At 46.0% G+C, this 12,280-nt stretch overlaps 6 protein-coding genes across 6 annotated transcripts; 2 read left to right on the forward strand and 4 right to left on the reverse strand.

Annotated features, from left to right (window-relative positions):
- Positions 1-99: 99 nt before the first annotated feature.
- BKA67DRAFT_515594 (major facilitator superfamily-domain-containing protein) lies at positions 100-1,842 on the reverse strand (the record flags this gene model as incomplete). Its single annotated transcript, XM_046097742.1, has 4 exons — positions 100-747; positions 803-1,259; positions 1,317-1,565; positions 1,622-1,842. The coding sequence occupies 4 exons, from the start codon at positions 1,840-1,842 to the stop codon at positions 100-102; spliced, it is 1,575 nt and encodes a 524-aa protein (XP_045960265.1).
- Positions 1,843-2,820: 978 nt separating this feature from the next.
- On the forward strand, positions 2,821-4,670 carry BKA67DRAFT_515976 (cytochrome P450; the record flags this gene model as incomplete). Its single annotated transcript, XM_046097772.1, has 7 exons — positions 2,821-3,061; positions 3,120-3,319; positions 3,372-3,733; positions 3,788-3,913; positions 3,958-4,246; positions 4,301-4,501; positions 4,554-4,670. The coding sequence occupies 7 exons, from the start codon at positions 2,821-2,823 to the stop codon at positions 4,668-4,670; spliced, it is 1,536 nt and encodes a 511-aa protein (XP_045960266.1).
- Positions 4,671-5,210: 540 nt separating this feature from the next.
- Positions 5,211-6,382, reverse strand: BKA67DRAFT_515964 (uncharacterized protein; the record flags this gene model as incomplete). Its single annotated transcript, XM_046097770.1, has 8 exons — positions 5,211-5,264; positions 5,318-5,454; positions 5,508-5,564; positions 5,614-5,699; positions 5,752-5,831; positions 5,886-6,052; positions 6,106-6,113; positions 6,171-6,382. Coding segments are annotated over 8 exons (801 nt in total), but the record flags the coding sequence as incomplete, so codon positions are not given.
- A 969-nt stretch (positions 6,383-7,351) lies between these two features.
- BKA67DRAFT_690700 (uncharacterized protein) lies at positions 7,352-8,454 on the reverse strand (the record flags this gene model as incomplete). The annotated part of the gene is made up of 3 exons (XM_046109143.1): positions 8,016-8,454; positions 7,671-7,950; positions 7,352-7,608 (listed from the first exon to the last, which is right to left on the reverse strand). Exons 1-3 carry the CDS (start codon positions 8,295-8,297, stop codon positions 7,352-7,354), a joined length of 819 nt encoding a protein of 272 aa, XP_045960268.1. The 5' UTR covers positions 8,298-8,454.
- An 812-nt stretch (positions 8,455-9,266) lies between these two features.
- BKA67DRAFT_676064 (uncharacterized protein) lies at positions 9,267-10,554 on the reverse strand (the record flags this gene model as incomplete). Its single annotated transcript, XM_046108798.1, has 4 exons — positions 9,267-9,493; positions 9,558-9,692; positions 9,748-10,413; positions 10,464-10,554. 4 exons carry the CDS (start codon positions 10,552-10,554, stop codon positions 9,360-9,362), a joined length of 1,026 nt encoding a protein of 341 aa, XP_045960269.1. The 3' UTR covers positions 9,267-9,359.
- Positions 10,555-10,927: 373 nt separating this feature from the next.
- On the forward strand, positions 10,928-11,632 carry BKA67DRAFT_515779 (uncharacterized protein; the record flags this gene model as incomplete). Its single annotated transcript, XM_046097753.1, has 3 exons — positions 10,928-11,032; positions 11,087-11,212; positions 11,264-11,632. The coding sequence occupies 3 exons, from the start codon at positions 10,928-10,930 to the stop codon at positions 11,630-11,632; spliced, it is 600 nt and encodes a 199-aa protein (XP_045960270.1).
- Positions 11,633-12,280: the final 648 nt, after the last annotated feature.

Below are 12,280 nucleotides of genomic sequence, written 5' to 3' on the forward strand. Positions count from 1 at the left end.
CTGCGGTTCAATCACATTTAGGTTGCGCTCCTGCACAATACCATCAACAACGCTACATAATCCACAATGTTGCCCAAACTGGATGCAGGAGACTGCATCTCAAGCACCGCCACCAGTAGCTTCTAGGAACAAGCGTTCCCGTTTCATACAGATAGCCAGGACGACCGTCAGAGCGCCTCCTGCCATTACTAGGACATACGCGTCATTTAAACTGTGAACGATGGCTTGCAGCACAGCAATTCGATCTGCACTGCTGAGACTTTCAAAAAACGAACTTCCAGCTCCCTGAACAGCACCATGAATCACGTCAAGCGGCGTGTCCGGAGCTACCTCCTGTATGCCCTGCACGGCCTTGTTGAGGAACACAGAAGTTGCGATAGAAAGCGCAAGGGTAATGCCCGTCATTTGAGCAAATCCTATGAAAGCGGTGGCTTCGGCTACGCGGCTAGCCGGGACCTTGGCTTGTGCGACCGAAAACGTAGCCTGTGAGTAACTTCCAGCACCGATGCCTATCAGAATTCCATAACCATAAATCTGGCTGGCACTGGAGTCAATGGTGATTGTGTACATGAGGGCAGAGCCTATGACAACGAGGATGCCACCACCCAGGAACCAGGGCATGTAGTAGCCGAACTTGCTCATGATGGCGCCATTCATAATGGTCGCGAAAACCATGAGGAAAACGAATGGAAGGAGGCGAACACCGGCTTGGAGAGCGCTATCGCCTCTGACAAACTGGAAAAAGAGCTATTTCATGGTATTAGCGAGTCGTTTCTTTTGTACCCTTCAGAATGGAACTTACCGGGATGAAGTAGATAGGAATAAAAGCGCACGAGATGGCAGCAGCTGTTTGCGCAAACAAGATGTCCAATTCCCAATTTCGCACCAAGTCGCCGGGAAAGAGACGGCGTTCGGGGGTGGTGAAAATGGAATAGCCTTGCTGCAGACTGAACAAAATCCAAAGAACAATTGCACAGACAAAGCACCCGATAATCTGCCCGCTGTTCCAGGCGTATACAGAACCACCAAAGCTAATAGCCATGACACCGGATACCTGAGCACCAATAATCAGGATGGTGCCGGCATAATCAATGTTGCTCGCTCGCTTCGATACACTAACGCCGGGCATCGGGTCATGGGAGGGCAACAGGAAGAAGTAGGCCGGCGCAGCGAGGGCACCGATGCAGAGATTGATGTAAAAGGCCCATCGCCATGTCGCCGAGCTGTCTGAGAAGGCACCGCCAATAATTGGACCAAGACTGTGAAGCAAATTAGTGTTGTTCGTCACAAGGGAAGGTGGCTAGCTCATCACTTACACAGTGCCACTACCCCAAGTGAACCCTATGAAACCTAGATATAATGGCCTTTCAATTGTCGATGTGCTGACAGATATCAAGTTCATCGCGCCCATGTAGATTCCTGTACCGCCAACACCGCATATAGCTCGACCAACGATGAAGGCGTTCATGGTTGGTGCAGCACCGCAGATGGCAGAGCCAATTTCGAAGAGGAGGACGGCGGCGATAAAGAGCTTCTTGCCATTGAATTGGCCAAAGAGCTTTCCCCTGTGGTTGAGAGTTAGCTCGATGCAAAAAAAATCTCTGATATTAGCGGGACTCACCATAGCAAATTCATGGCTACGCTACCAAGGGCGAAAGACACAGATACCCATGGCAGCTTTTCGATCTCGCCAAAACTTTCAAGGATCTTTGGTTGAACGAGAGCAACGATAGTATTGTCAAGAGCAAAGAGGAAGACAGAAGACAGGATGGCTGCGACGCAGATTCCCCAGACGATACCGCTTAACTTGCGTGGTGATTTGTCGTCGTGTAGAACGGGCATCTCCTCGGTATTTCCAGCATGAGTATGAACTTGATGGTCAGCTTCCTGGTGCTTCTCGTGAGTTAAGGAGGCTTCTTGTGCCTCCACACGATCAGAAGATTGGTTTGACATGCTGGACAGCGAAACGAATACAATGCTGCTGAGGCGTTGCTGCTGTGAGTGTAAATCCTCTCAGACTCATGAACTTTTGACTGAAGCGATCGAGGTAGATATTCTCTCACATTGTCCCTGTTGATTTAAATTCAAACTAGAAACGGGAGCATGGCCAAGGTGTGATCTTCTCAACCACGGGCGGGAACTAAGAGACTCTCTTCATTTCCACCATACCTACTGGCGTGTGGCTTGCATCCCCGGATGAACTTGGATCACGGATTCGTGCCGCGAAGGTGTGGGGTCACATTGGTGCTCGGACTTCGGTGGGTTTCCTTCATGAGGCGTTTGCAAGTTGTGGAAGTACGCAGGTACGTACTTTGCTGTGGCCAAGTATTGGGCCGGCAAAGCATTCGGAGTGGTGTAAGTGTTGAGGCGTCTGCAAAACGTGGGAGACATGTGTTACGGCATAACAATTCGGCCGGTTGGCGTTTTAATTGATCAAGACCTTTAGGTGGCGTTTTCTGCAGCACTTCAATGGTTCTCTCCCCTGTTTCCAATTAGCCCGGTACCGTGGGGCAAAACGCCATCAAACCCCCCCACGCCACCCGCCCATACACCCTGTAAGCCACCTCTCGGCTCGGGTATGCAGTACAATAGTACAAAGAAATTTATGTACCTTGGTACCATGTATGGTAGATACATGGTTACATGCATGTCAGATCTAGTAACTCCATGGGATTGAGAATGAAGGAATAGAAGAATCGGATAACATGAGGCAGTTAATGCTAAATACAAAGATTTTCCCGATACATAATGCTTGAATCATGAAGAACTCCTTATGATACCTGAAATTATGTCCAGTGGAATATGAAACCATTAAGAGAAATGGCTGCTTCGGATTTTCTCAAGAGGATAGTAACCGATATTCCTTATTCATTCAAAGATGTCGTGTCCTACTTTATTTTTGCCACAGCCGTCACGTTGATCCTTAGCTATGCCAAAAGCTGGTATAAGCTTCGCGATTTCAAGGGACCATGGGTAGCATCATTTTCGGAATTCTGGCTTTTCAGGAAAGCCATCACCGGAGAAATGCATCTTCATCTTGCCGATGTCTGCGCCCAATACGGTTCGCGATCCAGTCCAAAATTTGTCTAATGCCAAACATATACTGAAGTTAGAGATAGGCGATAGTTTGGTTCGTGTCGGACCGAATGAATTAGTTACTTCCGACCCGGAAATTGGACGCCATATGTCATCGACGAGGTTAAAGCATCAAAAGGCACAGTGGTATGCGAGCTTGAAAGTGGATCCCTATGTTGATAACATCTTTTCCGAACTTGACCCTGATAAACATGACAAGATACGGGCACAGATATCCTCAGCTGTAAGTGGTTACGTTTTCTGATTGGGTGTGGCAAGTCTCTAATATATCCAAGTTCACCTTGAAAGAAAACCCTCATCTTATGACTAAAATTGACGAGTCTATAAGCTTGTTTGTTGACTTGATAGAGCGCAAGTACATCTCTACCAGTACCGAGACAAAGCCCATGGACTTTGCGCTCGTCTCACAATACTTTAGCTTGGATGTGATCACCTCTATTGTCTTCGGGCATCCCTTTGGATACCTTGCTGAAGACAAGGACATCTATGGTTACGTGGGAACCATCAACCAGATGCTACCGTTTGTCAGTGTCTGTTCAGCCACACCTACGCTTGGCAGGCTCTTCAATATGAAGTGGATCCAAACACTCCTCGGGCCTAGCACGAAAGATAAGGACGGACCTGGAAAACTTATGGCGTACGTATCAAATAATATTGTTGCCAAGCCATGGTACTGATGAAAGACCCCTAGCATGGCACAACAGTATGTTGGTACTCGATTTGGCGCCGAGAAGGAGACCAAGGATGATATGCTTGGGTCTTTCCTATCACACGGAATGGCCAAGCGACAAGCGGAATCAGAAATTCTCACCCAAATGTACGTGTCTCGATTGCATTGATTACTCATGCTGATTATAGCAGCTTGGCGGGCTCAGATACGACATCTACAGCAGTCCGAGCTATCTTCCTCTTTATCATCACAAATCCCAATGTACATGCCAAGCTTTTGGCAGAGATTGATAGTGCCATCCAGGAGAATCAGATTTCAAATCCAATTACTGACGAGCAAGCTAAGAAACTTCAGTATCTGCAAGCTGTCATCAAGGAAGGCTTGCGCATCTGGCCACCTTTCACTGGAATGCTAATGAAGAAGGTCAACCCAGGAGGTGAAATGATCAAAGGACAATTTGTCCCGGGGGGTACAAGCATTGTAAGCCTATTATCTTCATGGAAGTATCTTCTTAGCATCTAATCATCATTTTAGGGTCACTGTGGTTGGGGAATGCAACGCGGGCCTGAGTTTGGACACGACGTGAATGTGTTTAGGCCAGAACGCTGGCTTGAGGCAGACGCGGAGCAAAAGATTCAAATGGAAAAGACAGTCGACATCATCTTCGGGTCGGGCCGATGGGCCTGTCTTGGTAAAATGATTGTCTATGTAGAGCTGAACAAGATCTTCGTCGAGGTTCGTCACTCCGAGAAACCTGTGGAAGATCTGCTTGATTGACACCTTATAGCTATTACGACGTTTCGAATTTGCGGTAGTTGACCCTGATAAGGTATGGAATAGTCGGAACTTTACCTTATTCCTTCAGAACAAGATGTGGCTCCGGATCACAAAGAGGAACAAGTGAGTTCAATATATCACGGAGATATCTTCCTTGATCCTCATATATGTATCCGTAAGATTATATATGTTGAAAATTGATATTGAAGACTTTTGGTTTTGTAAGATGGTGAAACAAATGCAATAGTGTGGACATACATATTTTAAGATTATTCGTTACTTTTAGAGCATCCGCCAATGGCCTGATGTTTAATAATAGGAATGTCAGGTGTAAATCCTAAACTTGATGGTAGAAGATGTAGATTAACGCCCATATATGAAATGAACCGTGCCGGTGTCATTTTGGATAACAGTGCAATGTGATCATTAATAGTCCTAGGTTAGAGACGTTACAGTAACCCAAAGTGCATAAGATATCTGTAAGACTGTAATCATGGACAAAATAAAGACATGCAGCCTTCCGCCTGCTATGAGTTCGCCATAGGAAAGGACACTTAATTATTTTATTTTTAGCTTATAATATATGAGACTTAAATACATCTTTACCCCTGCCAACGCATTCTAGAAAATAGACAATTGGAATATTTGCTATATACCGTCTCTTTCGCTAAATTGTATGCTCCAGCCTTTTCAGGCCGAACCATCTATAGAAAAGCCAGTCCTAATATTAGAAGATCTTAGCAAATACCAGCTGCGGATGCGAATAATACCTACAAATATGGTTCGAGGAAACAAACCATCTAGTAATCTAACGGCTGTGGTAGAATTTCCATGCCAAAACCAAGGAGGTGGGGATTTTTTCAAGATATTCTCAACAACCCCTTTGGCATAGGCGTCTGGTGTCATGGTATCTATCACAGAAATTAAGCGTCGGCAGCATAATTTTTGTTAAGGGGTGTCTCACCAGGGGTGCGATGAATATGAGCTTTGAACGTGTCGGCTATTGGCATAAACACAGAGTCTTACCCCAAGTTAGTTATAAGAGTTTTGAGCTATGACAAAAGTCTCACCTTCAGGAAGGGCCCGGTTGTCATGGACATCGCTTTTCAGGATATTCGTAGCGACCTCTCCAGATATGACATTCATCACGCGTACACTAAGGTTCCCCCGTTAAGATCCTATTGGTTTTATGCCAGCTAGGTACTCACCCGAAGGGCTTCATCTCGACTCTTAATGTGTTGCCATAGTGGTGAAGAGCAGCTTTTGAAGAGTTATATGATGCCCCAAACTGCATTATGCAACGTCAGTAAGGTCAACTGAATTTTTAGAGTAGATGAAATACCACATAAGGAGAGATTCCTCCTATTGAACCAATGTTCACGATGATACCTTTAGCAGAGATGATAGATCTATGGAAATGGTGAACCATGCGCATGGGTCCGAAGACGTTCACTGCGAACATCTTTTCGACAGCACGGACATCTGTATCTGCTGCTGTCATAGTATAACCTTTTAACACGTCAGTCTAGTTCTATGCCAGATCATTGGAGTAATTTGCATACAAATGCCACTGAAAATGTTGAATTAGCGAGGTTTCATGTGCAGAGTCAGTCTGGTAGAGCCGTACGCATTGTTGATCAAGACGTCTAATTTACCATCCGTGATGACTCCCACTCGCTTTACAACCGATTGCACCTGTTCTTCAGACGTGACATCCAAGTTTACGACTCGGATGGATGGGTGCTCAAGGTGTTGACGGTCCTCGTGTTCTAGCAATGTAGCGATAACGGTAAAGTTATTTGCAACGAGTTGTTGAGTCAAGGCATGACCGATCCCCCCTTGCCGCACCTGAAGCCATCACACCATTAGCCACAGCTGATTTCCATCTGATAATTCGATTGTCTTACCCAGTAATCAAGGCAAACTTCGCCGAGGTCATCCTGTTCTTCGAGTTGAACCAAGTTATCAATATTGGAGGACTTGCTATCGATCTACAAACTTCGGTGGGCTCCCATAGATTCAGTTGTTGAATATCATCCGCCACGGTCGGTACAACAATCATGCCGCTGATGGCATCGACATCAGCGAACGAAGCGCCACTTGAAGGTTTACACTCGGGTACAATGATGACAATCAATCCTTCGGCGGTACCCTGCAAGTTCTGTGGGGGATGCCTATGTAATCACCACATCTCTGGTAATTGAGAATTGAGAGATAAGGAGTTTGGTCCTTTTGCACATGCGGACAGGCATATGAGGTTGCAGTGTAGGCCTATCGGGCGTGCTGGGCATAACCTAAGGGTCTATCCTTTCATACTTAAGCGAGGATGAATCATTTGGGTCTCGTTGCACATGCTCATAGCATGTGGCGAAGCAGCTGCAAGCTTACCAGGCGCTGATTGAAGCGGAAGCTATCTTGGCACTTAAGCGAGCTGATAGTCTTGGTATCAGGGTATAATTGCTTACGAAGCACGAGATCGAGCTCCGTGGAGATCTGCAAGATCTTACAGAGCCTCAAGAAGACCGTAATCTTCATATTTCTGATACACCACGTAATACCCCTATACGCATCACGGGCAATAAACCTTGAAATACATGGGTATACGGGGCGGCCCATTAGTATCGAGAGCTCCGGGTCTGCAGCTAATCGTGTCATCCTTTCAATCCTTACAACACAGATGATTGGTTTAAGCTGGTTGTACCTTGTTCACGCATATAAGCGCTTTATGCACGACAAGGAAGCAATTTCAACCTATCAGTTCGTATGTACTTTCTAGAGCCCGCTCCATTCAAATTAAGTCCCTGACTTTCAAGTATGCACAGTCAACGTGGCCCCACCGTCGACAATCAGCCCTACGCCCGTCACGTAGCTGGATTTGTCACTACTCAAGAACATCACCACGTTCGACACATCTTCGGGGCTGGCTATGCGTCCGAGGGGCACAACGCTATCAATGTGGCTTTTGAGGGATTTATCGCCCTCGATGGCCCGATCTATCATGGGTGTGTCCACCCATGAAGGGCATACAGCATTTACCCGAATGCCGTATTTGGCGTTGTCAAGTGCTGAAGAAACTGCATTAGCAACATATACTACTAATTAATAACCTTGAACTGCATGAGCTTACCAGCATTGCGGGTCAGGCCAAGCACGGCATGCTTGGCAACAGTATACTGGGTAATGTAGGCTGTTGCCATAAACGAGTTACAGCTTCCTAAATTGATGATAGATCCTCGTCCAACATCTAGAGGCCCGGTTCGACCCTGGATGACGCGTCGTTCTTGGCCCTGCATTACTCTTGTAGCCGCTTTGACGCATAGGAATGTGCCCTTGACGTTCACGTTGTGGAATCTGTCAAGTTCATCGACAGACGAGCTTGCAATCTCTGCCGGGTTCTGAACGCCTATCTGCAAGACAATCAGTACAAGTAAAAGGAGACTTTCGAATAGTAGGGTGAGGGGAATTGACTTACACCTGCACTATTCACAAGATAGTCAAGCCTCCCGTATCTTTTAGTTGCGGCCGAGACCATGTCATTGACGCTCGTCTCGCTAGATACATCAACGTGAAAGGCGATAGCCTCAAAATCTTGGTGTATTGCAAGCTTTCGGCTTTCGTCGGCAGAAGATTGCGCCGCGTCGACGTCGATGTCAGCCACGATGATAGCTCTGACTCCTTCATATGCATAGGCAAGGGTGCAGTCACGGCCGATGCCACTGCCGCCTCCGGTTACGATAGCTACACCGCCAAGCATGTTGACTAAGGATTGTTGATACCGTTTTTGCAGGGTGTGAGGACCCTGAGACAAATTGGGGATGACATCTAGTGATATATTCCACCTCACCAATCAAGGTGAATAGGTTTAGTCCTCGGGCGGCCCTCCCAGCGCCACCGGGAAATATTGCGCCGAGTTTACTGACGCGTATGGTTCTAGAATGTATAGCCGCAGGCACAAACAAATGCATGTCAGCATTTGGTACATAATCCTTGCAAGGTCTCATTGCACGCGGGGCCAATGTATTGGATTCAATCATTGTCTTGAAATGTATTTCATCCACCGGCTGTCATGGAATCCATCCGGTGCTGCATGGAAGACTACATGATGATTATGCACATTCCGTATGTAAATTTGCATAGAAACTCTCCTTTACGGACTCTCTTGCACGACTGAACTAGGATAAAAGACTGGGTTATGTTTGAACCAATCAATTTCTGGAAATTCGCTAAAGATTTGGAGAAACTTGGGAGGGCCCCAAGAATCATTGTACTTGTACATGCATACCTACCCTGTGTGGGGTCCAACCCGTTTTGTTAGGTCAATCGTTTAAGAGTTAGCTTTTGCACGGAACTTGCCAATAACAACCACGCGCAAGCCTCGTGTTGAAACAGTAATATACTGAGAAATCCGTAGCGACTGTTCTTGCAACTTCAAATTAGGGTTTACAGAGATGTACTGGTAATTTGCATAAGAGTTGACTTCGTCTTACTCATTATGGAACGGCTTCAAATCGTGAAACAAGGTTCGTAAAACAAGCTATAAGTTTGAATGAAGCATGTCCCTCACAAAGCTACCATTAGACAATTGATAATCCGTCACATGTTTCATAACTATTCAAGTAATTGTAGTTCGAAGTTCAGATAAAACAAGTTGAACTGGCAGTTCGTATTCTTATACTCTGAGCTGCATTTATCTATTATCCATGCTCGTACTCGTAAGGAAACAACCCGCCGCTCTCCTGTAAAATATTGGTGAAATCATGATATTTCATAATCAGCATCTGTTACCCACAGAAACTTGAGATCCAGAATGATGAAACTAGAACTCAAGATCAAACTTCTGTTTAGCCCATTTTTCACTAAGTTCCCAGAGCTTCTTAGCCACATCCAAAGAGTTTGCGTGTTTCCCTGGCTGCGTGATCTGGCAGTCCATGAGATAAATAGCCTCCGTTTCTAAGTTATCATCGCTCTTTAGCTTAAGGGGTAAATTGTCGGTGTACATTAGCTAATAACTCACCATTGAGGGCGGGGTCAAAGGCTGCTACCAAAGTAGTTGCAGATCCCTGGTTTGGATTCTTGTTAAGCAAGCCACTTTTAACTATGCGCTGGACTTCTTCTTCATCGTAGTGGCGCCCGATGTTTGTGAGGATGCCTTTGTAACATATCAGCAGGATGGTCTCGTCAAGAAGGGAATACTCTTGACACACCTCCAGGGTTGAGAGCAACAGCAGTGACCCCACGTTGGCGAAGGTGGTGTTTGATGTAAAGGCAGAACAAGATGTTTGCAGCTTTGGACTGGCCATAGGCTGCTTCAGGGATGTAGACTTTATCGCAGTTGATGCCCATCTTTGACATCAACGCAACGTTCGGAAGTTCCTCAGGTGGGAGTTCGTTTGTGGTGAAGTTGATATCCGAAAACCGAATTGGTGAGAAGTTATGCCAGTTACCAGTTAGGTTGACGACTCTGGTGGCTCCCGGTTCATTGTGCTTAGCAGCAACCAGGAGCTTCGGCATGAGCAAATTGGTCAACAGGAAATGGCCTAGGTGATTGACAGCAAATTGGATCTCGTAGCCGTCTTCAGAAAGTGTGCGCTCCTGAACAGACATGACACCAGCATTGTTGATCAGGATATCAAGATGATGGATAACCCCGTTGATTTCGTCGGCTGCTTCTCGTATAGACGTCTGAGAGGAGAGGTCAAGCCGAATGACTTTAGAAACAAGCTCCGGAAATTGTTTATGCAGTTTATTGGCTACAGCCTCAGCTTTGGCCGCGTCTCTGGCTGCCAGGATCAAGAGCTCGGGCTTCTGCGATGCAATAGCAAGAGCTGTCGCCTCGCCCAATCCTCCGGGGCTTACGCCAGTGATGAGAACTTCAAAAATTTAGCAATGCAAAGAGGTTTACAAAAAAAAAAAAACTTACCAGTCTTTCCTGAGATGTTCTTCGAGAGTGCGACAGAAACCTCTGTGGCCGTGGTTTCTTTACCGAAGTCGGGATTTGAAGTAACCGACATGATACCTTCTTGTTCGCTAAACTCGTGTGGGAATTGTAAATATCTATTGAACTAGCAGCACAGGATGAGAAGTAAAAATGCTAGACACGGAGCGAGCTTTTATTGGGTTTAATAGTTGTTATGTATAATAGGAAACATCTGCTTGTTATTGCGTTCTTGGCGTTCTTGAAGCTTTATTCACTTATCGGGGTAATCGCTAATTGATTTAAGGTACTGGTACATGGGGCTAGCTGCTTCTACGTTTAAAACTGTACAGTTGATACATATAAAAGACTACCCATCAGCCAGGTTGCCAGCCTTACGACACAACATAATCAAACTATTTTCTTCATATCTTAGGGAACTTTTGAGCTCCACCCTAGATTCCCGCAACATGACAACCTCTGGTGATATTACCGGCTTTCCAGCTCCTGGACTTCGTGATCCTTTCCGTTATGTTACAGGCCACGACGGAAGCGGCAACTCAATTTTTGTTCAGGTGTGTTTGTATGCTGTGACGATCCTGTTTCCTGACTCTCACACATATTTCTAGACCGACCATGGAGATCACCGAGCTATCATGGTCGAAGGCGCTGCTGCTCAAGCCATTTTTTATAGCACTGGAGAAAATCCAGTGGAGGTCAATGGCAATACTGATATGGAATTTGTAAAAACGAGGGTATGAGTATCAACTGATAAGCTCCAAAACCACCTTCTCACTTGTGTCCAGCCGTCTCTACATATCCCAAACGGATGCGTGGTCCGAATGATTGACTTCGCTCCTGGTGTTGAATCTAACCTTCACCGAGCTTTGTGTATAGGCATCGGTACGGTTTGCGAAGGGGAAATGGAGTTGAGTCTGGACAGTGGGGAGAAGCGCATCATGCACCCAGGGGACGTGTCTGTCAACCGCGGTGCAATGCATCGCTGGCGAAACGTCTCCAAAGATAAGCCAGCACGTATGCTCTATGTGCTGCTTGATGTTAAGCCGATCATTGTGAACGGAAAGGCCCTAGAGTTCGATCTAGGCTACCTTGAGCATGAATATGCTGATTATGAGGGGGCTGAGGACGGAACCGAGAAGGTCAATGAGACGTAGATCTTGGGAGTTTCAATGGACCCGAAACATAGTAGCATGGGGTTGTATGTTAGTAACTTAGTTGGCTATATCATTAAACTTGCTATCAGACCAGGTAATGAATCTATATGCAGCTTATTAAACTGAATGCGCGGGACTTATGAACTGCATTTCTCCCATGCGCCTGCTCTAACAGCCATTTAGATACATCCATGCAACCATCAAAAGTATGGAATGTAGCACTGCATATTATGGCACATCCTAGATCGCACCCCTGGTGTCCAAGCTCTAGATAATCAAGTGGATGTAACGTAAGACCATTGCTTATTCTAGGATGAGGTAAGAATGTAGGGTTATCTTCCAGGGTGTCGAATCCTTCCGCAGCTAGTCAAATAGTATGCATGGTGTGCAGGATAGAATACCGATAGATGTGTGCAAGGCTGGCGCCGGTTAACGGTATGACTGATAAAGAATTGTCTCATAATAAGCGGATGAATGACCTTCTGCCTGAAGGATCTGTGTACCCCCATGGAGTCATGCAGGAGGGATCTTAATGCACCCAAATATGCGCTGGTTCTGTATCTCTGGCCCTTGATGACACCATAGGTCGTTAGCGACCCTGCAGGATACCTATCTGATAACAGGACATTATGTACATGAATATAGACG

Source organism: Truncatella angustata (genome assembly GCF_020726525.1).
Source record: "Truncatella angustata strain MPI-SDFR-AT-0073 chromosome Unknown BKA67scaffold_3, whole genome shotgun sequence".
NCBI lineage: Eukaryota > Fungi > Ascomycota > Sordariomycetes > Amphisphaeriales > Sporocadaceae > Truncatella > Truncatella angustata.